The 27,048-nt window shown below is 40.1% G+C and overlaps 1 protein-coding gene and 1 long non-coding RNA gene across 3 annotated transcripts in view; one reads left to right on the forward strand and one right to left on the reverse strand.

Annotated features, from left to right (window-relative positions):
• The first annotated feature begins 705 nt into the window (after positions 1 to 705).
• Positions 706 to 26,322, forward strand: LOC133644746 (uncharacterized). Its single transcript, XR_009824821.1, has 3 exons — positions 706 to 788; positions 5,290 to 5,498; positions 25,751 to 26,322. It is a non-coding gene; the product is annotated as an uncharacterized LOC133644746 (long non-coding RNA).
• tm6sf2b (transmembrane 6 superfamily member 2b) overlaps positions 5,231 to 27,048 on the reverse strand; it is an 84,861-nt gene continuing 63,043 nt past the window's right edge. For both annotated transcript variants that reach the window (XM_062039464.1, XM_062039465.1), the window contains 4 exons: positions 25,748 to 25,849; positions 25,587 to 25,679; positions 8,500 to 8,619; positions 5,231 to 5,481 (listed from right to left, as the gene is read on the reverse strand). In XM_062039464.1, the coding sequence (XP_061895448.1) occupies positions 5,245 to 5,481; positions 8,500 to 8,619; positions 25,587 to 25,679; positions 25,748 to 25,849 (552 nt within the window). In that variant the 3' untranslated portion in view covers positions 5,231 to 5,244. The remainder of the gene's footprint in view (positions 5,482 to 8,499; positions 8,620 to 25,586; positions 25,680 to 25,747; positions 25,850 to 27,048) is intronic.

Genomic DNA, 27,048 nt, shown 5'->3' on the forward strand with positions numbered 1-27,048 from the left:
GTGTGTTTGTACAATAAATGTATATGTACAGTATGTATACAGTATATGTATGTTTGTACAGTGAATGTATATATACATGTATGTGTATATGTATGTTTGTACAGTGAATGTATATGTACATGTATGTGTATGTGTATGTTTGTACAGTGAATGTATATATACATGTATGTGTATATGTATGTTTGTACAGTGAATGTATATGTACATGTATGTGTATATGTATGTTTGTACAGTGAATGTATATGTACATGTATGTGTATATGTATGTTTGTACAATAAATGTATATGTACAGTATGTATACAGTATATGTATGTTTGTACAGTGAATGTATATGTACAGTATGTATATGTATGTTTTTACAGTGAATGTGTATGTATACAGTATATGTATGTTTGTACAGTGAATGTATATGTACAGTATGTATATGTATGTTTGTACAGTGAATGTATATGTACATGTATGTGTATATGTGTGTTTGTACAGTGAATGTGCGTGTGGATGTATGTACCATAGGTGTGTATGTATGTACTGTATTTGTGTATGTATTGTGGAGCGTCTCTAAGGGGCTGACCAGCGTCCTATCGGAGGTAAGAGGTGTGCCCAGGTTCAGCCCAGCAGAGATGTGGTTGAGGGGCGGTACCTACCTGCATTCTTTCTCAATCAGCTAAAGATGATGACTGCTGTGTCTAATCACCAATGGAGGACACCTGGGTTCTGGTCAGCCTAGGCCATAAATGCAGCAGCTTGAACCTGAGCTCACTACCTCCGCGTGGGATGCTGTCCGGCGGTAAGATGCACACGCCACTTCCTGTCAAACAGAATGCTTGATGTATATATTGTATAGACCGGGGGTCAGCAACCCGCAGCTCTCTAACCGCATGCAGCACTTTAGTGCCGCCCTAGTGCGATTGAAAATGGAAAAATATGGGGGAAAAACACAAACAAACGCAACAGTTTGTTTACATGTAGTGATGGGTTGATGAGGCGTCATGAAGCGTTTCGACACATTGCAAAACTGTATTGATACTGTGTCGATACTGTGTCACTAAATACTGACATCTGCTGGACATTAAAAATCCCTACAGGCAACCTATGGACTGACTCAACTGACACTGATTTTATGACCTGGTATATACAATAATATAAACCAAGTCATTGTATTTAATTTAGGATTATTTCATATCTTCATTTAAATAAAAATATATTTTTGTCTTTTTTAGATACAGTCAATAAATAATGTGAACATGTATCATAATGTGGAAAACTAAGAGAACGTGTTGTGAATGAGGATGCTTGTGGATTGGGAATTTTTTATTTATTTATTTTTCACATTTTTATGAAAAAAAAACAGTTTTTCCAACGTATTAAATTTTAGTTATTATTTCTCAGGCTGTAGAAAAGACCCGCTCACAGGGCACAGAGGAGGCGTCAGTGCGACACAGTTCGCGTATCGGTCACGTGACCGAAACAGCTCATGATCGGTCACGTGACTTTCTAAAAGCGGTACGCGCACCGACACAGGGTTTTGCTCTATGAGCTCGACGCATGCGCCGATGCATCGGTGTTGCCCGGACCCATCACTATTTACATGTAAAATCTTCCACTCCTTTGTCTCATTTTGTCCACCAAAAGTTCTATGCTGTGCGTGAATGCACAAAGGTGAGCTTTGTTGATGTTATTGACTTGTTGGAGTGCTAATCAGGCATATTTGGTTAGTTCATGACTGCAAGCTAATCAATGCTAACATGCTGTTTAGGCTAGCTGTATGTACATATTGCATCATTATGCCTCATTTGTAGCTATATTTGATCTCATTTAATTTCCTTTACTTATGTCCTCTTTGTATATAATTTAATTTTGCGTGTCTCATGACACATTTTCTGTATGTAATATTGGCTGCATTTCAGATAGTTGTTTGTGTGCCATGTTGTTCCAGACCACAGCAAACATTACCTAGCTTGCCAAAGATTGTAATAAATCTATTAAAAGAAGACAGCCTGCCATTTCCTTTAACTTGGACACACACATCTATACCTTTGGCCATTAAAAGCCAGTAATTTCCAAGAGTTATCTCACCTTCTGAGTAGCCTCTGATTTACTAATGGTTTCTAATGTTGTAAAAATGTGTAGAATAAATAATACATTTCAACATTTCTGTCAACAAAGGTTTGCTTCAGCCTGCGACAGTCATTTTGATAGTAGGCTATTATAGCTAATATAGACACTTGCATCACGTGTTGCCTTCATTATAAGACTTATATATGGCTTTTAATTATTTGCGGCTCCAGACAGATTGTTTTTTTGTTGTTTTTTGGCTCTTTCCACATTTTGGGTTGCCGACCCCTGGTATAGACTAATTGATGCTGTGTCTGTTGTCAGGCAACCAGTGACGGACAAAGCTAATTTGATGAAATGCCTGATGAAAAGTACCCCGACTGGGAGGTAGTTGATTACATGTATACCCCTTCCCCTGCCTTTTGTTAAATAAACCCATTTTCGTGAGAACTGAAGCCTTCTCAGCGTCTTGGTGTTGGGCAGCGTCTACAGTATGTATGTGGGAGCGTATGTACGTATGTATGTGGGATATTTATTTATTTATTTACAGGCAGACATAGTTTTGTATTTAATTATTGTTTCTTTCGTTAATGTCAGAGTCTGTTCTGCAAAAAGGTCATCCCTAGAAGCACACAGTTTATGGACAGGGACCCACAGTTAAAATATACATCATCATATAGTAATACAAAATACAGTACAATACATTTCAAAATCTACCCATTTACAATTTCAAAAAAGAAATCTTTAAATCCACCAAATCAGTCTCAATATCCTATTATTCAAATTTGATTGAAAGTTTGGATCTTGAAGATCTGCGATAATCTCATCATACATACAGAGGTCAAGACCCAAATTATGCGACTAATGTGAATCCCTCAACCATAAGGGGTGTGCTAAATGTACTAAGCATAATGTCGCGATAAATTTAGCTGAAAACGCTTTTCTTAAATGTTTGGATGTTTTTCAAGGGCTTTGTAGGCTGAATTGCGCAGCTCCTGTATGCTCCATTGTAAGTTGACATTTGATCACATTTATTTAATATTTAGAGTGCAGAAATATATTTTAAATACCATCTGTAATGTCTTTCATAATGATTGTGAACCATAGTCAACATTTAGAAAGAAAAAAAAAAGTGCAGTTCCCCTTTATAAATACTTGGCCAATAAAGCTGATTCCTTTTTTTTTTTTTTATATCTACACAAACCTAACAAGGCTTCTGGGTCTTGCATAAGAGGTTGAGGTCATAGCTTACTGGCTGGTCTGCTTGTCACAATGTCACCAAAATAATGTTTTTACACCATAAATTTCTAGTTTGTACACTGTAGAATCTACAGCCTGTTTAATGTTTTTAACGCAAGTGTGACATTATTCTACGTAATCGCACTATAGAGAAAAAAGACAATGTAGGCTGTGGAGTCCTGAGTCTCATTTAGTACTCTACTCACCACTCTGGGAGACGTGGGTGCGATCGTGAGCTGGCAGATGCATGTTGCTACTAGGGTTGTCTCTATTCCAATATTTTGGTACCGGTAACAAAATGTATTTCGATACTTTTCGATATATTTCTAAATAAAGGGTACCACAAACAAATTGCATTTTTGACTTTATTTCAACAAAAAATCTTAGGGTACATTAAACATATGTTTCTTGTTGCAAGTTTGTCCTTAAATAAAATAGTGAACATACAAGACAACTTGTCTTTTAGTGGTAAGTAAACAAACAAAGGCTCCTAATTTAGTCTGCTGCAGTAAAATATTGTGTCCTTCATCATTCTATTATTTTGTCAAAATTGTTAAGGACAAGTGGTAGAAAATGAATTATTAATTTACTGTTAATATCTGCTTATTTTCTCTTTTAACATGTTCTATCTACACTTCTGTTAACATGTAGTAATCACTTATTGTTCTGTTTGATACTTTGCATTGGTTTTGGATGATACCACAAATTTAGGTATCAATTCGATACCAAGTAGTCACAGGATCATACATCGGTCATAATTTAAGTTCTCATGTGTCCAGGAACATATTTCCTGAGTTTATGAATGTCATATGAATTTTAAAAGAAAAAAGATTTTGTGATGATAAAAAAATATCGATGTAATCATAGTATCGACTAGAAACGCTATTGTACTTGGTATCATTACAGTGGATTTCAGGTGTAGATCCACCCATGGCATTTGTTTACATTTTGACGCTGTGTGAATCATGTTTAGCTATTCCTCGTCCTGCAGGGATGATACTTACTCCGGTACTCTTGTCTTGTACTGTATATTGTACAGTATTTTGTATTTCTATAGTGTTTTGTATATTGTACAGGATTGCTTATTATTTTTATTGGATAGTAGTCTGTTTATTTCAATTGTTAGTTGTTGTTTTTTTTCTTTATTACCTCTTGTGTAATTTATTTTTACCCCATATTTGTTCCCACTACCGCACCTTAAGTTGGAGTCCTTAATCTCGTTATATGCAAATATAATGACAATAAAGTCCATTTTATTCTACTCTATTCTATACTTGTAAGAAGCGTACTTAATTTTTCACCATGGAGGTGAGGATTAGTGATTCAGAAGTAGCTACAACACTGCAGACTACGGATGGACTTTAGCCGCTAACTAGCTAGCCATGTCTTAAGCACCTCTTCCTGAGGGCGTTTCAGTGTTATAACTTCACCTGTATCGTTAGTTTTTAAGCCAAAATGCGTCCGTTCTCCCTTTTCTGTCTACAAACTGTGTCTGCTTGTAAGTACTCGGTGATTGTGCGCTGCCGAATATGCTCCTTTGCTCGTAAAACCAGCAATGTCACGACTGTAAAAAAACATATGGCGAACCGGTACTTTTCAGAGTATAGTACCATTTTTGATTCATTAGTACCGCAATAGTATACTAGTACCGGCATACCGTACAACCCTCGTTGCTACCATGTTTTATCAGCGAGGAACAATGTTCCCTCATCTACGCCACGAACAAAACCCAACTTAAACTCGAAAGAACATGTTTTAATGCTCTCCTAAACGAATGATCACAAGTTTTTTTTCCCCCCCAACGTAAAAAATGTATAGTCTCTATTTCAGATTAAATTGAAACCTCACACATTTTAAATAGAAGCCATTGAAGCACAACATAAAAGTGCATCTGTTGTAATTATAAGTTTTATTTTCAATTCAAGTCATCACATATTTTACAACGTTGACTATTTGTCTTTGTACTTGGTGTCTTTCTCCTCACTATTTGGCAGACCAGTTTGCCCAGGGAAGGAGGCTATCTTCAGGAAGAAATACGGGTTACTGCGAACACGAAAGGCCACCAGGAGCGGAGTGAGGGCGTACAGCAAGTTGGCTGCCAGAACCTGGCAGAAGACGTCGTTTGGGACGCGAAACGGAGCCTTGGTGTGAGGATGGAAGGACCCCCCGATGTGAGCCCACTGGCACTGTGGACAACAAAGAGGTTAGATTTTGATTCATGAATTTTACTGAATTGTTTTGCGGATATAACGCTTTAAAACAACACAAAGGGTCAACGCTAGAGATGTCCGATAATGGCTTTTTTGCTCATATTCCGATATTGTCCAACTCTTAATTACCGATTCCGATATCAAACGATGCCGTGGAATTAACACATTATTATGCCTAATTTTGTTGTGATGCCCCGCTGGATGCATTAAACAATGTAACAAGGTTTTCCAAAATAAATCAACTCAAGTTATGGAAAAAAATGCCAACATGGCACTGCCATATTTATTATTGAAGTCACAAAGAGCATTATTTATTTTTAAAATGCCTCAAAACAGCAGCTTGGAATTTGGAACATGCTCTCCCTGAGAGAGTATGAGGAGGTTGAGGTGGGCGGGGTAGGGGGGGTATATTGTAGCATCCCTTAAGAGTTAGTGCTGCAAGGGGTTCTGGGTATTTGTTCTGTTGTGTTGATGTTGTGTTACGGTGCGGCTGTTCTCCCGAAATGTGTTTGTCATTCTTGTTTGGTGTGGGTTCACAGTGTGGCGCATATTTGTAACAGTGTTAAAGTTGTTTATACCGTCACCCTCAGTGTGACCTGTATGGCTGTTGACCAAGTATGCCTTGCATTCACTTGTGTGTGTGAAAAGCCGTATATATTATGTGATTGGGCCGGCTCGCAAAGACAGTGCCTTTAAGGTTTATTGGCGCTCTGTACTTCTCCCTACGTCCGTGTACACAGCGGCGTTTTAAAAAGTCATAAATGTTACTTTTTGAAACCGATACCGATAATTTTGAAACCGATACCGAAAATTTCAGATATTACATTTTCAAACATGTATCGGCTGATAATATCGGCAGTCCGATATTATCGGACATCCCTAGTCAATGCTATAACGGGGGAACCTTCTGTTCGCTGACAATGTTTCCTGTTGTTTGGATATTTTACATTAGTTTTGGATGATACCACAAAATTAGGTATTAATCTGATACCAAGTAGTTACAGGATCATACATTGGTCATATTTAAAGTCTTCATATGTCCAAGGCTGTATTTCCTGAGTTTATGAATATAATATGAATTTTAAAAGAAAAAAAATATTGATGTAATCATAGTATCGACTAGATACGCTCTTGTACTTGGTATCATTACGGTGGATGTCAGTGCGTTTCCCACCTAGGCCTTCAATGATATACCACTTCAATGATTACCTCCAAATACCATAAAATACTATACAGAAAAACATTTACGCACTACTGCGCATTGAATCAGCATCAACAGTGTACAAAACGGGTTATTTTGTGGCGCATTTAAAAATCAATTAAAACGCATACGCAATTAAAACATATCCTATGTGGTACTGTGAAAATTAAAATAGCAAAAAACATATTAAATGTGAAAAAATTATATATTTTAACTTGCAATTTGTAGGACCTATTCGATGCCGTATAAGCCAGTGGCACCGCTCGTCGTCTGCTTATTCGAGTGGAAATGGCGGGCATTTCCCCATTTCATCGCCAGAACAGCTGAGCTAGCTTCCGGAGTTGGCCGACATCGTCTCACAAGATGTAGTTTCTCTTTAAATATCCTTCTTGAAAATGGCCTTGCAAATATATACAGTCGTGGTCAAAAGTGTACATACACTTGTAAAGAACATCATGTCATGGCTGTCTTGAGTTTACAATCATTTCTACAACTCTTATTTTCTTTGTGATAGAGTGATTGGAGCACATACTTGTTGGTCACAAAAAACATTCATGAAGTTTGGTTTGTTTATGAATTTATTATGGGTCTACTGAAAATGTGAGCAAATCTGCTGGGTCAAAAGTATACATAAAGCAATGTTAATATTTGGTTTCACTGCAATAAGGCGCTTTTGGTAGCCATCCAAAAGCTTCTGGCAAGCTTCTAGTTGAATTTTTGACCAATCTTCTTGACAAAATGGGTGCAGTTCAGCTAAATGTGTTGGTTTTCTGACATGGACTTGTTTCTTCAGCCTTGTCCACACGTTTAAGTCAGGACTTTGGGAAGGCCATTCTAAAACCTTAATTCTAGCCTGATTTAGCCATTCCTTTACCACTTTTGACGTGTGTTTGGGGTCATTGTCCTGTTGGAACACCCAACTGCGCCCAAGACCCAACCTGATGATTTTAGGTTGTCCTGAAGAATTTGTAGGTAATCCTCCTTTTTCATTGTCCCATTTACTCTCTGTAAAGCACCAGTTCCATTGGCAGCAAAACAGACCCAGAGCAAAAAGCTACCACCACCATGATTGACAGTAGGTTTGGTGTTCCTGGGATTAAAGGCCTCACCTTTTCTCTTAAAATCATATTGCTGGGTATTGTGGCCAAACAGCTCAATTTTTGTTTCATCTGACATCCCATGGACAAAGATAAGACCTTCTGGAGGAAAGTTCTGTGGTCAGATAAAACAAAGTATGTAAGTGTATGTAAACTTTTGACCACGACTGTATCTGCCACCTAATCAACGTTTTGTTCTCCTTCTCCGCTAGCCCGGTGTGGCTAAGGCACAACACTTCCTGCTTCCTGCTAAATTGAAACTTGTGATTGGATACTCACTTTGGAATGACAAGTGAGTATCCAATCACAGTCTTGTTAACATCAGGCTACCTAGATAGGCTACTGTCAACAACTTGTGATCTGATTGGCTATCGCAACTGTATCAACTGTATGTTCATGTTCAGTTACAGTGCACGGACGCCTGCATTGTTGATTCTTAAGGCCCCGGGCAGATTTGGTACAGCATGGCAACATAAGATAGCTGAATTCTGATTGGATACAAACTAAAACTAAAAACAACAGCACTGGAAGGAGCATAATATGACATGAAGAGAATATGAATACTTTTAGATATGTAGGGAAAGTAAATAAAAAAAATAATTGTATCTTTAATTATAATCATGATTTCTGATTATGTTAGGCCAGCAGAGAAGGCCTTGCTGGCCCTGACGACACACCACTGTCTCATGGTCGTACCTGAATCATTGCTCCTGAAAAGAAGATAGTCCAGTCAGACATCCATGTGCAGCCCGGCTTCAGGAGACCGTAAACAAATGCTCCCAGCAGTGGTAGTCCATAGAAGAACATGTGCAGCATCTGTCAAACGAACATGGATTCATGACGTAAAAGAAACTACAAAATAGTGCCCTAAAGTGAGATTTTAAATGTAAAAATTCAAATCAGGATAATACTGTAAATGGTCAAATGTACACGTCTATATCAGGGATGTCAAACTCGTTTTCATTGAGGGCCACATCGCAGTTATGACTGCCATAGAGGGCCGTTTGTAACAGCGAATAATGTATGAATTTGCCTCTGGATTTCATTATTAATTACAAACCCACAGTTTCCAAAAACAATTTGAAATGTGGACTCGTCAGACCACAGAACACTTTTCCACTTTGTATCAGTCCATCTTAGATGAGCTCAGGCCCAGCGAAGCCGACGGCGTTTCTGGGTGTTGTTGATAAACGGTTTTTGCCTTACATAGGAGAGTTTTAACTTGCACTTACAGATGTAGCGACCAACTGTAGTTACTGACAGTGGGTTTCTGAAGTGTTCCTGAGCCCATGTGGAGATATCCTTTACACACTGATGTCGCTTGTTGATGCAGTACAGCCTGAGGGATCGAAGGTCACGGGCTTAGCTGCTTACAAGCAGTGATTTCTCCAGATTCTCTGAACCCTTTGATGATATTACAGACCGTAGATGGTGAAATCCCTAAATTCCTTGCAATAGCTGGTTGAGAAAGGTTTTTCTTAAACTGTTCAACAATTTGCTCACGCATTTGTTGACAAAGTGGTGACCCTCGCCCCATCCTTGTTTGTGAATGACTGAGCATTTCATGGAATCTACTTTTATACCCAATCATGGCACCCACCTGTTCCCAATTTGCCTGTTCACCTGTGGGATGTTCCAAATAAGTGTTTGATGAGCTTTCCTCAACTTTATCAGTATTTATTGCCACCTTTCCCAACTTCTTGGTCACGTGTTGCTGGCATCAAATTCTAAAGTTAATGATTATTTGCAAAAAAAAAAAATGTTTATCAGTTTGAACATCAAATATGTTGTCTTTGTAGCATATTCAACTGAATATGGGTTGAAAATGATTTGCAAATCCATTGTATTCCGTTTATATTTACATCTAACACAATTTCCCAACTCATATAGAAACGGGGTTTGTATATAAATATTTGGTAACACTTTAGTATGGGTAACATATTCACCATTAATGAGTGCCTATTAAAGTAACAACAACTTAATTTAGAGTTATTTGGACACTAGGGGAACGTATAAGGGTTAGAGTTAAGGTTACTAATAAGCAATAATTCTGAGGTTATTGAGGGAAGACTCTTGGTTAATGGCTTACTGGTTGTATAAAAAGGCCTTGCAGAATAAGGCATTAATTAGTACTTAATAATGTCTAATTAAGAACAAATATGTTACTAATTTGCATGTTAATAAGCAACTAATTAATGGTGAATGTGTTCCCCATACTAAAGTGTTACCAAATTTTTTTATTTTTTTTCCAAATATTTTTATTGAATTTTGCAGACAATACAGTATGATGGATCATGGCAACAGCAAGTTGAGGTAGCTGCACATTTTTCAATATGTAACATAATAAACCCCATCCCTTACGATACCAACCCACTTAATTCCCAAGGTAATTGTCGCCTCGTGCCCACAACAAATATAGACACACATGAATATATGCAAACTTAGATTCAATCTAACAAACTATATTAAGGTAAATAAAGAATAGATAAGGTAAAATAAATAAATAAATAATACATAAGATATATAATAAAATATAACGTAAAAGTAAATAAACACAAGGAATGAGGGTCGGGGGGGGTCTTCAGCGGTCAGTTATGTCTAAGTTGTGTTACTTGAATCGCTTGGGGTGATGTCAAGCTTGTCCCTAATAAGGTCTAGAAGGGGGCCCCAAGTTTTATGGAAAGATGCCACAGATCCTTTCTGCGAGAACCGAAGCTTCTCTAATTGCAAACACCGCAAGACATCTTGTATCCAACTGTTATGGCTCGGCGGAGACGCAAGCTTCCATTTAAAAAGAATTGTACGCCTAGCCAGCAGAGTCGTTAACGCAATGACATGACGAGCGGTTGCAGGTAAACCGTCCACCTGCGGAACGCCAAAAAGGGCAGTCAGGGGGCTGGGTGTTATTGTTCTATCAAGGGCCTGCCCGACAGTGTCAAAAATAGCCGACCAAAAACTTGAGTTTTGGGCACGTCCAGAACATATGCAAATGGTCAGCTGGGGATTGTCTACAGCGGTTACAAGCGTCGCTATGGTTGGGGTATATTTTAGCCAGTCTAGCATTGGTGAAATGTGCTTTATGTAGTATCTTACATTGTATTAGGCCATGCCTAGCGCATATAGATGATGAATGCACCAGCCTCAAAGCCTCTCTCCACCGCCCGTCAGGTATAGGTGCCCCAAGGTCATGCTCCCAGGATTCTCTGGCAGGTGAAGTGTTAAGTGGATTCAAAAGGCCGATTTCATTATATATAACAGATATCAAACGTCGTTTGTCAGAGTCAAAGGAGAGAAACCGATCAATTTCTGCTTCTGGGGGGCGGTTGGGAAAATGAGGAAATTGTTTTTTAATAAAATGCCTTATTTGAAGGTATCGAAAGAAATGAGTATTAGGGTGATTGTATCTTGTTGACAAAGAAGCGAAGGAAGAGAACACTCCATCGTGGTACAGGTCATTGAGAATTTTAAGGCCGTTAGTCGACCAGGCGCGAAACGTGGAATCAGAGCAGGCAGGGGTAAAGGCGGGATTGTTCAAAATCGGAGCACCGCTGGAAGCCTTGTGCAGGCCATGATGTTTCCTAAATTGAGTCCAAATTTTAATGGTATTTTTAACAACTGGGTCCCCAATGAACATAAGGGTAGCTCTGAGCGAATCACCGCGTGCAGGGAACCATTAGAAGATGCCACCTCTATGTGAGCCCAAGGTGGACAGGCGGCTGGGGAGTCGCAGCGGACCCAGTAGAGAAGTTTATTAATATTGCAGGCCCAAAAATAATTTCTAAAGTTTGGAAGTGCTAGACCACCCTCCGTCTTAGGGAGCTGTAGAATGGCTTTCCTAAGGCGGGCTGGCCTGTTTTGCCAAATGAAAGTAAGAAGTTGTTGATCAATGCCAACAAAAAATTGTTTATTGAGACATATAGGGATGTGCTGAAAGAGATATAAAAATTTCGGAAGTAGAATCATTTTTATGAGGTTAATGCGGCCAACCAGGGATAGGGGGAGGGCAGCCCACCTGGACAAGTCCGATTTACATTTGTCTAACAGTGCTTGAAAGTTTTTACAGAACAGCTCTGTGGGAGAATTCGAGACAAACACACCCAGATATTTAAAACCGTCCTCTGAGATCTTAAAGGGGAATTGTGAGCGCGGGAGTGACCTTGCCAAATTATTCACAAAAAATAGTTCGCTTTTCTGAATATTCAGTTTGTACCCTGACAAACGACCGAACTGATCTAGTTTTGATAGTATATGGGGAAGCGAGGACGATGGGTCCGAAACGAACAACAGAAGATCATCGGCATATAGGGAGAGCTTATGAACCCGACCGAAACGAGTGATACCCTTAAATTCCTCCGAATTCTTAAGCCAAATAGCAAGCGGTTCAATGGCTATATTAAACAGCAAGGGTGAAAGCGGACATCCCTGCCGGGTCCCACGCTGGAGAGGGAAGTAAGCTGAACGGATGCCGTTAGTATGTACGGAGGAAAGCGGAGTCTCGTACAGGACTCTAACCCAAGAAATAAATTTAGGATCAAAACCAAATTTCTCCATAATAAAAAATAAATAGCCCCACTCCACCCTATCGAACGCCTTCTCCGCATCCAGCGCCACCACAACCTCCGGAGTATCAGATGGCGGAGAGAGAACTATGTTCAACAATCTTCTGGTATTGAAGAATGGATGCCTCCCCAGCGTGAAGCCTGTCTGATCAGCCGAAATTATTGAGGGCATCACGGCTTGAAGACTTATAGAGAGAACTTTCGCCAGAATCTTGCAGTCCACGTTCAAAAGTGAGATCGGTCTGTAGTTACCACAAGAGGTAGCATCCCTGTCTTTCTTAAGAAGTAATGAAATGGAAGCCTCTGACAGAGTCCTTGGTAAGCGGCCGGCGTTGAAGGAATCATTGAACATTCTTGCTAAAATGGGGGATAACAGTAATGAGTCAGCCTTGTAAAATTCAACTGTGAAGCCATCAGGCTTCCATTTTGCATAGATCGAATTGCCTCCTGTATCTCTAACGAGGAAATGGGTCTACCCAGCTCCCTGGCAATGTTTACATCAATGCAAGGATATGTCAATGAATCGAGGGGGTTGGGGCAAATCGCGGAGACAGGAGAACATTCAGAAGTGTATAATTTAGTGTAAAATTCAGAAAAACACCTATTAATATCCACTGGATCAGAAGTATAACTATCATCGGGTAGTCTAATTTTGGGAATCGACCGCGATGCGCAAGCAGCCCTGGCCCGTTGAGCTAAAAGTCGGCCGGCCTTGTCTCCATATTCATAGAAGCATTGTTTGGATTGTCACAGTTGTCTTTCTACTATGTGCGTCATAAGCAGGTCATGTTCCGAATGTAGCAAAATAAGTTTTTTATACAGGGTTGGAGATGGACAAACAGCGTATACATTGTCGAGGTCGAGGAGTTCTTTAGAAATTTCCGTCAGCCTAGCCCTCTCAGTCCTCCTCATCCTGGAAATATAAGAGATCACCTGTCCTCGGATAGTAGCCTTAAGTGCTTCCCACAAAATGCTATTTCCAATGTCAGGGGTGTCATTAAACTCAATATAGGTACGAATTTCTGTTTCAACAAAATCTTTGAACTTAATGTCTGAGAGCAAGTGAGAGCTGAACCTCCACATTGTGCGGCCGGTTACACCTTGCGGAAATTTAATGTCGACAGAGATTGGCGCGTGGTCAGAGACGGCTATCGGGTGGTAGTCGCATGCGTTAATACAATGTAAGAGATTATCTATTAAAAAGAAATCAATACGGGAAAACGAATGGTGAACGTGCGAGAAGAATGAAAATGCCTTTCCATGCGGGTTCCTGAATCTCCAGGGATCCGAAAGTCCTACTTGGTTTGCATAAGATGATACAGCCTCTGCTGCTTTGGATAGTGTATTTCGAGTATGGGATGATCGATCAAGAATCGCATCCTGGACTAAGTTAAAATCCCCGCCTACGATTATGCGGTGGCTATCAACGTTGGGGATCCTAGCAAAAAGTCTTGTGAAAAAAGTGTCATCATCCCAGTTAGGTGCATACACAGAGACTAAAATTACCGGTGTGTTCTGTAACGTGCCCTAAACCACAACATAGCGACCTTCATTATCTTCTATAACGTCTGCTGGCTCAAACATAACACGCTTATGGATAATTATGGCCGAACCCCTAGCCCTAGCAGAAAATTTGGAATGGAAGAAATGGCTCATCCAAGACCTCTTAATACGGAGAATTTCTGATGTCTTCAGGTGTGTTTCTTGCAGAAACATAATGTCCCCTTTAAGATGCTGCAGCCGAGTTAAGACTTTACCAATTTTGACAGCATTGTTCATGCCTTTGGTGTTCCAAGAGATGATACGCACTCCGCCACTCGTCATCCTACCAGCATCCGCCATCTATTAGACCCCAACAGTAAATCTGTGTGACACGCCTTAGACCCCACGGGGAGGGACGGGAGGGAGAGAGGGAAGATATAGCAGCAAAAAAGAAAAATAACAAAATAGTACAAAACACCAAACTAGTATTGACAGAAAGACACATTTCAACAAACCCCAACAAATTAGAATGCAATTACCCTTACTACCCACCCTAAATAAGAACCTTATCTCAGCTCTCTCGCTATTACTTAGCCTAACTTGACTAATGTTAACTTCCGGAGTCTCCTCCCTTACAGTAACAGTAATGAACTCCATAAAGCGAAATAAGAATTTAAAGTGAGCCTACATTCGTGAGACGCATCCCAACCTGAGTGTATAGTAATATAGGAAATATTAAACCGAAATAAACAAACAAGGCCCATACCAAAATGTACAGTGCACTGCACCACTAGCTTTAGTGATGTATTTTGAACCAAGGAGTGCCTCATAATGTACATACGAATGACTAGTTCAGATTAAAACAAATTAGGATGCATAATCAAAATGTGTTACAAATAGCTTGGCCCCTCAAAAAAAGAAGAAAGAACGCCCGGTACAAAACGAAACAAACAAACAAAACAAAAATTGTTACGACCATCCATGTTGGAAATTATGTGACCACCGTTAGCCAGTGTGTAAATTGCAACACTCAAACATTGCTTCCTATTATGAGCACACATCTAAAGTGGTGATCAGGGCTCAGAACAGCAAAACAAACAAAGGCCCACAGTGTCCACAGTGAATGCAAAGTTGTCATAAGTCAGGCCTCTAAAAAAGTTGAACTTGTAGTTTTTATTCCAGGAGCTGCACAGTCCAGGTGCAAATTGTTGTCATGTCCAGCCGTATTGTAGTCGTAAATAGCCGTCCAAGCCCATCAGGTATCTTGCTTGCGGATTGATGTCAAGAAGTCCTCAGCCTCTGTAACCGATCCGAATCTCTTCTTACCACCATCCTTCGTTACTATGACAAGTCTGGCTGGGAACAGTAATGCTGGTCGTAGGCCCATTTGGTAGAGCATCACATCGCGGTATTTTTGGCGTTGTTCCACCACTTCAGGTGTGTAGTCCTCGTAGATGGTGACGGGTACCCTCGGTATTGTAGCTTGCCTCTCCTGGCCCTGGCCTCGCGGATAATTCTCTCCTTCACCTGGTACTTGTGTAGCCGTATCAGAACGGGCCTCGGTCTCTGGTTTGGCTTCGGCTTGCTAGCGAGTGTCCGATGGGCCCGGTCGCACTCCAGCGGTGATTCAAAGAAATCCTAGTCAAAAATCTCCTTCAGTAGTTCCGCAAAAAAGGTAGTTGGACGTGGCCCCTCCACGGACTCTGGTATGCCGACCACTCGGATGTTATTTTGCCGACTCTGGGATTCGAGGTCGCTAACTTTAGCCCGTAGCTTAGCTTCGATCTCCGTTAGCTTAGCACATGTTGCTTCCAATGCTAGCAGGCGTTCGTCTTGCAAAGTAGCATTTTCCTCGAGTGAAGTAATTTTCTGAGAGTGTTCAGAGACCTTGGTGTGTACCTTATCAATCTTTGTCTCGAGTGTAGAAATGCTGTCCTGAAGTCCGCGGAGAGGTGCCATGATTGGGTATAAAAGCAGCTTCCATGAAATGCTCAGTCATTCACAAACAAGGACGGGGCGAGGGTCACCACTTTGTCAACAAATGCGAAAGCAAATTGTTGAACAGTTTAAGAAAAACCTTTCTCAACCAGCTATTGCAAGAAATTTAGGGATTTCACCATCTACGGTCTAGCTATAGCCGACATGTTGACTTCGCCGGCACCCCCGTCAGAAGAGCTAGGTCCGGCCCCGGTATCTCTGGCGCTCCGCTTCGTCGAGTGAGTTGGCATTTCTTGCCGGTTGTAACTCCGGAGTAATATATTCACCCGCTCGCTGGCGTAGTTTATGGAGTTTTAAAAGAGTGGCAATGTAAAAAGTTGTGGGAGGGAGACTCAACACGTGTCTACTCCATCTTGCCCAAACCGGAAGTCCACCAAATATTTTTTAGATGGACTGTCGATTTTACAGTAAAAACTTTACAAAATGTTATGTAAAATAGTGTTTTTTATTTCTTACATTTTACGGTAAATATAAAAACAGTACCACTGTTTTGTTTTGTACGGAAAAAGCTGGCAGCTTAGTTGCCAGAATTTTACTATTACATTTTTTTTACAACATTATATTGTTAATGTAAAAACGGTACAGTTCCTTTTTTTTTATTCTGGCAACTCAGCTGCCAGTTTTTCTACCGTAAAAACAAATGTCATTTTTCCATTTACAGTAATACACTGTTAAAAAAACTGATTTTACAGTAAAAATGTGGCAGCTCAATCAACAGAATTTTAATGCAAAAAAAAAATGTTTTTAAATTTACAGTAATATGCTGTAAAGAACACCGTAAAATGTTTTGTCATTTATATTAATTTGATGGGTAGTTTGCTGTAAAATCCTAAATCAAGCAGATTTTTATTTTTATTTTATTTTTTTATGTTTCTAGACAAAAAAGTTTGTGAAATTATGATAATATACTGTAATATTTGTTGCAATATTGGCTACTATTAAAGTTTAAAAGGCATTCAATTTCAAGCAGTACATATTTTTTCTGTCAAAATAAAAAAATCTATTACATTTAGTGAGAGAAGTACTTCATTGACACATATCATTTCCAGGTGTTTGCCTTGGGTTTGACATCTGTGCTCTAGTCTATACCATTAACCTCAAAGGACCTGATCTACTAAAGGTGGGCGTGTTTTAAAAATCATGCAAACTTGACAGCACACACAGCTGATCTCTTAAGATCGTGCATAGAGGATTGTGTCTCTTAGATGAGCAAATTAGAGATATAGTAGAGGGTAGACACAAATATAATTATCTGTTCTGGGCCGTTTTTTTGCGTCTATATTTTGCACCTATGGAATGTGCGTGCAAACGATTGCTGCAGTATGACAGTCGATGGAGAGAGTAAGACTCTTCCGGACTCGTGTCAACAATCGTCATACAAAACCCAAAACCAGTGAAGTTGGCACGTTGTGTAAATCGTAATAAAAAAACAGAATACAATGATACAGCATACATCTTATATTCAATTGAATAGACTGCAAAGACAAGATATTTAACGTTCTAACTGGAAAACATTGTTTTGCAAATATTATCTCATTTGGAATTTGATGCCTGCAACATGTTTCAAAAAAAGCTGGCACAAGTGGCAAAAAAGACTAAGAAAGTTGAGGAAAGCTCATCAAACACTTATTTGGAACATCCCACAGGTGAACAGGCTAATTGGGAACAGGAGGGTGCCATGATTGGGTATAAAAGCAGCTTCCATGAAATGCTCAGTCATTCACAAACAAGGATGGGGCGAGGGTCACCACTTTGTCAAGAAATGCGTGAGCAAATTGTCCAACAGTTTAAGAACAACATTTCTCAATGAGATATTGCAAGGAATTAAGGGATTTTACCATCTACGGTCCGTAATATCATCAAAAGGTTCAGAGAATCTGGAGAAATCATTGCACGTAAGCAGCAAGGCTGAAAACCAACATTGAATGCCCGTGACCTTCAATCCCTCAGGCGGTAATGCATCAAAAAGTGACGCCGGTGTGTAAAGGATATCACCACACATCAGAAACACTTCAGAAAAACACTATCAGTAACTACAGTTACAGTAAAACTCCATGCAAAGCAAAAGCCATTTATCAACAACACCCGGCTTCGCTGGGCCCGAGCTCATCTAAGATGGACTGATGCAAAGTGGAAAAGTGTTCTATGGTCTGACGAGTCCACAATTCAAATAGTTTTTGGAAACTGTGGACATTGTGACGTCCGGAACAAAGAGGAAAAGAACCATCCGGATTGTTTTAGGTGCAAAGTTCAAAAGCCAGCATCTGTGATGGTATGGGGGTGTATTAGTGCCCAAGGCATGGGTAACTTACACATCTGTGAAGGCACCATTAATGCTGAAAGGTACATGCAGGTTTTGGAGCAATATATGTTGACATCCAAGCAACGTTATCATGGACGCCCCTGCTTATTTCAGCAAGACAATGCCAAGCCACGTGTTACAACAGCGTGGCTTCATAGTAAAAGAGTGCGGGTACTAGACTGGCCTGCCTTTAGTCCAGACCTGTCTCCCATTAAAAATGTGTGGCACATTATGAAGCCTAAAATACCACAACGGAGACCCCGGACTGTTGAACAACTTAAGCTGTACATCAAGCAAGAATGGGAAAGAATTCCACCTGAAAAGCTTAAAAAATGTCTCCTCAGTTCCCAAACGTTTACTGAGTGTTGTTAAAAGGAAAGGCCATGTAACACAGTGGTAAAAATGCTCCTGTGCCAACTTTTTTGCAATGTGTTGCTGCCATTAAATTCTAAGTTAATGATTATTTGCAAAAAAAGAAATGTGTTTCTCAGTTCTCTCAGTATCTTGTCTTTGCAGTCTATTCAATTGAATATAAGTTGAAACGGATTTGCAAATGTATTGCATTGTATTCTGTTTCTATTTACGATTTACACATCTTGCCAACTTCACTGGTTTTGGGTTAAGTACAACATTGGTTCTGTTGCATGATCTTTCATGACTGTCTCAAACTTTGTTTATTGTTTCTGTATAATTTCCTGACCAGCGTTCCCATTTTTTATTTACACTTCCTGTTTGCCACCACCACTTATCTTGTCTGAGCGCTGGCTCCCTCTTTGGCACTCCCTAATTGGCAATAAGGAAACACCTCTCTCTGTTTGCCAATCAGGATGCTTCTTATGTCAGCCCTATCCTGTTGATGGCGCTGGCTCATTTTGCTTTGGACCTCGATTTGCAGCAGAGCCTTCCCTGTCCTTCCTGTGCGTGTTTTGCCTTTTCATGCACGTGCCTGCTGCACTACATTTGTTTTGTCTTCTCTAATAAAAGGGATTTTACCTGAAAGCCGTTTCCAGACCCTGCACTCTGCAAAAAAGAGCCAGCCAAATATAAGATAAAAAGACTATATTTTAGGAAAGAAATACTAAAAATTAGTGAAATTATCTGCCCATCATGCAGATGGTTATTTTACTTGATAAGATTTGATTTTGATTTGCTTATCTACAAATTAGCAGGACTTTTAGAAATAAGTATTTTAACCTGAAAACATGCATTATTCAACATGCAATTCTAAAATCAAGCATCCTTGGGATGTTGCAGAATCTGTAAAAAAATAGATTTTCTATAAGGGGAAAACCAAAATATCTTATTTGAATACCGTATTTTTCGGACTATAAGTCTCAGTTTTTTTCATAGTTTGGCCGGGGGTGCGACTTATACTCAGGAGCGACTTATGTGTGAAATTATTAACACATTACCGTAAAATATCAAATAATATTATTTAGCTCATTCACGTAAGAGACTAGACGTATAAGATTTCATGGGATTTAGCGATTAGGAGTGACAGATTGTTTGGTAAACGTATAGCATGTTCTATATGTTATAGTTATTTGAATGACTCTTACCATAATATGTTACGTTAACATACCAGGCACGTTCTCAGTTGGTTATTTATGCCTCATATAACGTCAGCCTGTTGTTCACTATTCTTTATTTATTTTAAATTGCCTTTCAAATGTCTATTCTTGGTGTTGGATTTTATCAAATAAGTTTCCCCCAAAAATGCGACTTATACTCCAGTGCGACTTATGTTTTTTTTCCTTATTTATTATGCATTTTCGGCCGGTGCGACTTATACTCCGGAGCGACCTATAGTCCGAAAAATACGGTAGTTATTTTCTCAATTTTTTAATTTTGAAACTAAAATAGACAACATAGAGTCATTCATGCTACAATTAAGATTATGATGCAAAGCAGGGGTGTCAAAGCGAATGAATTATCTATTTATCTAATTATGATATTGATTAGTATTAGAACCAGGCCACAGCCGCCTGCTGCTGTTTTGCACGCACCAATACTCAATCAGTGTTGGCGCCAGGGACCCCATCAAGTAAAAAAAATGGGGTCCCACAGTAAAAAAATTTGGGTTCCACTTTTTTTGTAACCGTTTTGAAAACAAATGATAAATGCATGCATTATCCTGTTGTTATATCTCACATTCTATATTGTGTTTTGGAAAAAGGTTGTCATAAATGTTACTTCATTCATTTAAAAAAATAATACAAAAGAAAACACATTTTTATGCATATGTAAATGTATTCAGTTATAAGCATTCTTTCACTTTCTTCTTTCCTTCATGGATCTAAACTTTACCGCTGCTGTCTATATTTTTATTGTAATATTTTCAGAATGTTTGTTCTATTTGTGGCCAAAGTAAGACAAAGAAAACAATCTGAACTTGTCTTTATTTTTTAGTTTTAATGCCACGATTTTAATAGTCCGGCCCGCGTGTGCACACATTTTCCTCCATGCGGCCCCTGAGCTAAAAGGAGTTTGACACCCCTGATGTAAAGTCAGTGACTAAAACTAAGTAAATAGGTTTTAAAACTAGGGAAAGAAATCAAATTTAAAATCTTGGCAAGTGGCAAATTTGGCCTGCATCCTGGGCTCCAGACCAGTACAGAGTTTAACCTAATATATTTAAAATGACCATATGGTCAAAGAGAGGTACATTTTCCGTTTCACTTTCTCATGCACTCCAAAAACATTATTGAAGTTTTTAATAATTTTCAAAGAAAATGCAAGGTTAATAATAATAATAATAATAATACCTGGGATTTATATAGCGCTTTTCTAAGTACCCAAAGTCGCTTTACATGTTAAAAACCCATCATTCATTCACACCTGGTGGTGGTAAGCTACTTTCGTAGCCACAGCTGCCCTGGGGTAGGCTGCCAATTTGCGCCTACGGCCCCTCCGACCACCACCTATCATTCATTCAACAGTCATTCACCGGTGTGAGTGGCACCGGGGGCAAGGGTGAAGTGTCCTGCCCAAGGACACAACGGCATGGTAAGAGGCGGGGAGCAACCTGCAACCTCAGGTTTCTGACACGGGCGCTCTACCCACTATGCCATGCCGCCCCAGGCAAGGTTATTTTCTAAAATGAGAAGGTATAATAAGAAATTATAAACTTAACACCCCAGTCACAGCATTGCAGAATACCCTAAGAAAGGTGTCTGACCGCACTTCTAAAGCAGGACGACATCCATCCATCCATTTCCTACCGCCTGTCCCCTTCGGTACACCCTGGACAAGTCACCACCTCATCACAGGGCCAACACAGATAGACAGACAACATTCACACTCACATTCACACACTAGGGCCAATTTAGTGTTGCCAATCAACCTATCCCCAGGTGCATGTCTTTGGAGGTGGGAGGAAGCCGGAGAATCCACTGCAATATGCAAACTCCACACAGAAAGACCCAGAGCCCGGGGATCGAACCCAGGACCTTCGTATTGTAAGGCACATGCACCAACCCCTGTACTCACCGTGCTGCCCAGCAGGATGACAGAAAAGGCTAAAATAGTCCATTACAGGCAGCATCATTATTTGCATTTTCCTGGATTTTTTTTGCCACTCATTTGTCACGTCAATTTAGATCATTACCAAGAATTCTGTCTTCTTTATCTTCAAATATTTGCCTCATAAAAGCCATTTTTTCCGCTTCATAAAGTCGTCAAATGATTCAACTTACTGGAGCGTTTCTCGTTATTTCAGCCTGAGGTTGAGATGAATGCAAGTGTGCCCAGCCAAAAAGCCAATCATAAACGCCCCCCAGTACTTTCTCGGAAGGGCTTTTTTTTGTTTAGTTTTAGGTTTTGCTAGAGCAGGGGTAGGCAACCCAACATGTTGAAAGAGCCATATTGGACCAAAAGTACAAAAAAACAATCTGTCAAAAAGTTAAAAGCCTTATGTAAGTGTTATAGTGAAGGCAACACTTAAGAGTCTCAGAGGGTTAGATAACTCCTGGAAATGACTGGCTTAAAACTGCCCAACTGTGTGTTCAAGTTAAAGGAAAGGACAGGCTGTCTTCTTCTAATGCAGGGGTGTCCAAAGTGCGGCCTGGGGGCCATTTGCGGCCCGCAGCTAATTGTTTACCGGCCCGCCACACATTCTGGAAATACTATTGTAAAAATAAAAAAGAACATTTAAAAAAGTGGAATGAGGTGAAATCTAACGAGAAAAAGTTGCAATGTTGACACAAAAGCTGCTATGCAGGCTGTTTTTTTTCTTTTGTCTTTCTTTATTTTTCTTTTTTTGCCGTTGCTCAAAAAAAAAAAATAATGACAAAAAATCCATGTTATAATGAATTATTTTCAGGGCTCCAATTACTTCAAATATTTCACTTTAAAATGTTTTATGTGGTAAATATTGCATATATTGTGTAGTAGCCATATAAAAACATCAAAGTTTTCTTTGACAAAAGCACATAAAACAAACAAAATAATTGTTCCAGCATAAAATCGACAGATATATCTGAAGTTGATCTCGTAACTTAAGTGTTGAAAGTAAAAGAAAAACCTATCACTTTATGAGTGGGGCACCTTTTGGATCCCAAATATATTTAGTGATTTTTTATTTATCTTTTCACTGTGATTACTCAAAAATATGAAATCAAAATCAATGGTGTCCTGCATTATTGATCTTTTAGGGCTCTAATTACTAAATACTGCATATTTCAGTTTTTACAGAAAAGCCATAAAACATTTTTTTTTTATTTGTATTACTTTATATCAACTTGAAGTTGATATAGAGATTTACTGTAAGCGTTAAATAATAATAAAGAAAAAATCATCTGACTTATTTTTAACATTTTAATGACTGAGACCCTTTATGGTCCCCGGGACCCCTAAAGGTAAAATAAATAAAAAATCCATATTTTTTGTTATGGTTTGAAAATGAAAAATATCAAAATGGCCCCCACATGCTTTAATTTTTCCGTGTGCGGCCCTCAGTGGAAAAAGTTTGGACACCCCTGTTCTAATGGATTTATTACAATCTTTGCGAGCTGGGTAACGTTTGCTGTGGTCTGGAACAACATTGTAACGTTTGCTGTGGTCTGGAACAACATAGCACACAATCAGAAATGCAGTCAATATCACATGCAGATAATGTTTCATGAGGCATGCAAATATAAATCAAATACACAGAGGACATAAGTAAAGGAAATTAAATGAGCTTAAATATACCTACAAACGAGGCATAATGATGCAATATGTACACACAGCTAGCCTAAATAGCATGTTAGCATGGATTGTTAACCTTCCATGTGAGTCAATAACATCAACAAAGCTCACCTTTTGTGCATTCACGCACAGCATAAAATGTTTGGTGGACAAAATGAGACAAATAAGGAGTGGCATAAAACATGTCTTTCTGTGGCAGCGACGGAGAAAGTTGTACACGTAAACAAACTATGGTGAGTTCAAGGACCGCCAAAATTAGTAGGACAAAACGTTGCTGACCAAATACTCTCATCAGTGAAACATAAACACAAACATATTAAACTGTGGGCTTTCCAACAATTAGGAATGTTTGTTATGTTTGTCCTCCTACAGAAACATTATTAAAACAACAAATATATTTTTCCCCCCATCTTTTTCCATTTTTGAAAAAGCTCCAGAGAGCCACTAGGGCGGTGCTAAAGAGCTGCATGCGTCCCGAGAGCCGCGGGTTGCTGACCCCCGTGCTAGAGTAATCTGTCACACATTGAATAAAGAGGTCTTCAGGTGTGTACACTATATTGCCAAAAGTATTTGGCCACCCATCCAAATGATGAGAATCAGGTGTTCTAATCACTTGGCCCAGCCACAGGTGTATAAAATCAAGCACTTAGGCATGGAGAGTGTTTATACAAACATTTGTGAAAGAATGGGCCGCTCTCAGGAGCTCAGTGATTTCCAGCATGGAACTGTCATAGGATGCCACCTGTGCAACAAATCCAGTCGTGAACTTTCCTCGCTCCTAAATATTCCAAAGTCAACTGTCTGCTTTATTATAAGAAAATGGAAGAGTTTGGGAACAACAGCAACTCAGCCACGAAGAGAGGGGTCAGCGGATGCTGAAGCGCATAGTGCAAAGAGGTCGCCGACTTTCTGCACAGTCAGTTGCTACAGAGCTCCAAACTTCACCTGACCTTCCAATTAGCCCACGTACAGTACGCAAAGAGCTTTATTGAATGGGTTTCCATGGCCGAGCAGCAGCATCTAAGCCATACATCACCAAGTCCAATGCAAAGTGTCGGATGCAGTGGTGTAAAGCACGTCGCCACTGGACTCTAGAGCAGTGGAGACGCGTTCTCTGGAGTGATGAATTACCCTTTTCCATCTGGCAATCTGATGGACGAGTCTGGGTTTGGAGGTTGCCAGGAGAACGCTACATTTCGGACTGCATTGTGCCGAGTGTGAAATTTGGTGGAGGAGGAATTATGGTGTGGGGTTGTTTTTCAGGAGTTGGGCTTGGCCCCTTAGTTCCAGTGAAAGGAACTTTTGAATGCTCCAGGATACCAAAACATTTTGGACAATTCCATGCTCCCAACCTTGTGGGAACAGTTTGGAGCGGGCCCCTTCCTCTTCCAACATGACTGTGCACCAGTGCACAAAGCAAAGTCCACAAAGACATGGATGACAGAGTCTGGTGTGGATGAACTTGACTGGCCTGCACAGAGTCCTGACCTGAACCTGATAGAACACCTTTGGGATGAATTAGAACAGAGACTGAGAGCCAGGCCTTCTCCACCAACATCAGTGTGTGACCTCACCAATGTGCTTTTGGAAGAATGGAGGAAAATTCCTATAAACACACTCCGCAACCTTGTGAACAGCCTTCCCAGAAGAGTTGAAGCTGTAATAGCTGCAAAAGGTGGACCGACATCATATTGAACCCTACGGGTTAGGAATGGTATGGCACTTCAAGTTCATATGTGAGTCAAGGCAGGTGGCCAAATACTTTTGGCAATATATTGTATTACTGTAGCTTTTATGCAACCAGTAACATTTGCCTGTTTTTCAGCTGCCTGGGATGCGTGTTTTATATGCAGCACACACATCCACACTGTGACAGTGACGAGGGGTGCTGGGGGGGGGGGGTCTATGTGTGAAGGATTAGCCTATCAAGTTCTCAGCATGCAATGGGCCCCATCTGATCAATGAGTCCCCGATAATGTCTTCGGATAACCTATTGACAAGGCTGTATACACAAGTGCGTCGGGTCACTGGGAGCAAATAAAAGCATAAACAATGGCTTATCCATCTGGAACAAAGCAAAGACAGTGTCTACACCGAGGCAACCACCCTCATCCGTCCAGGCTGCAGTAATACAAGTGTCTCTTTAATCAGTGAAGTGGGGGAGATAAGGGCACCCTTGTGGAAGTGGCCCACATTATAGGGTCTGTTATGACTTCAGATAGACAATAGTGGAGCATGTGGTAAATAGAACCCACCATCACCCTGGGGTAGCCCGCTGGATCCCGCAAGTAGGGCTCGTAGTGCTTCACGTAGAAAGAACAGGCTCCTACCGGCGAGTCCAGCGCCGCCTGCGGTGAAACGCACCACGGTCAGTACCGTTTTGGTGACGTGCATTTTAAAGGAGATGTTCTCTCACCAGGCCTCGGAGGACGGTGAAGGCCATGGCAGCCAACAGGAGAAACACCAGGATCAGGTCCAAGGGTCGCCAGACGAGCTTCATGCTCTGTGCGTGCTGAGCCTGCAGGTGGAAGGACGCCAGCGTTACAACACAGCATGCATGGCTAATTGTACTGGGCCATCATCACTTGGCAAGGAAGTATGGGTTATCCAGCAGCAAGAGGTATTGTTTTCAGCACTGTTAGTTTGCTACTTAGTTAGTAGTTTGGGGGGGGATGTGTACTGCTGGGCACCATCAAACTTTGGTGGGTTTAGTTTGGTTTATTAAGCATCCCCATTAGTCTACACCATTATTTTTCAACCTTTTTTGAGCTGAGGCACATTTTTTGTGTTGAAAAAATCCAGAGGAACACCACTAGCAGAAATCATTAAAAAACGAAACTCTGTTGACAGTAAAAAGTCGTTGTCGCAATTGTTGGATATGACTTTAAAGCAGTGGTTCTTAACCTTGTTGGAGGTACCGAACCCCACCAGTTTCATATGCGCATTCACCGAACCAGAACCGTAATCATAAAATGATTTATTATATTAAAGAAATACTAATGAAGATACAGTGTATTTTACAAACAAAGTTACAGGAATGTACACATGATCCCATGTTTACATCTCATTGTGCAACATGTGAATGATTAGTGGGAACTAAATGTGATATCTGAAAGGGGTACACATTATTTCCAAAGCAGGACCCCCACCCAGACATACAATACTAGTACACAGCTCATGAAAAACAATACATTTATAGTCATTGTAAGTGGACCTAAACACTTATATTAGAAAATAATCTCATGGAAATGACTGCTGTCATTTGATTATAATGATAAAACATTGAACTTGTTATTTAGTCAGGTTTGGGACAGGTGTGCTGCAGGTCTGACGTCGCTCACATGTGCTCCACATGAATGCTCAAAGAATTTTTGCGTTTGCTCACACATATGGAAAATTAGAGGGAACATTGTTTGGGGGTATCCATAATACGCCGACAGGGAGAAGTTTTTGTTTACACGATGAGTCGGGTGTGTCTTGACCTCCGCGGCGGAGGCTCTGCCGAACCCGAGGCCGACTCACCGAACCCTGTAGGGTTCGATCAAACCCAGGTTAAGAACCACTGCTTTAACCAATAACCAAGCATGTACCAATATAGCTCTTGTCTCAAAATAGGTGTACTGTCACCACCTGTCACATCACGCCGTGACTTATTCTGAGTTTTTTGCTGTTTTCCTGTGTGTAGTGTTTTAGTTCTTGTCTTGCGTTCCTATTTTT

The sequence above is a fragment of the Entelurus aequoreus genome, linkage group LG27, assembly GCF_033978785.1.
Source record: "Entelurus aequoreus isolate RoL-2023_Sb linkage group LG27, RoL_Eaeq_v1.1, whole genome shotgun sequence".
NCBI lineage: Eukaryota > Metazoa > Chordata > Actinopteri > Syngnathiformes > Syngnathidae > Entelurus > Entelurus aequoreus.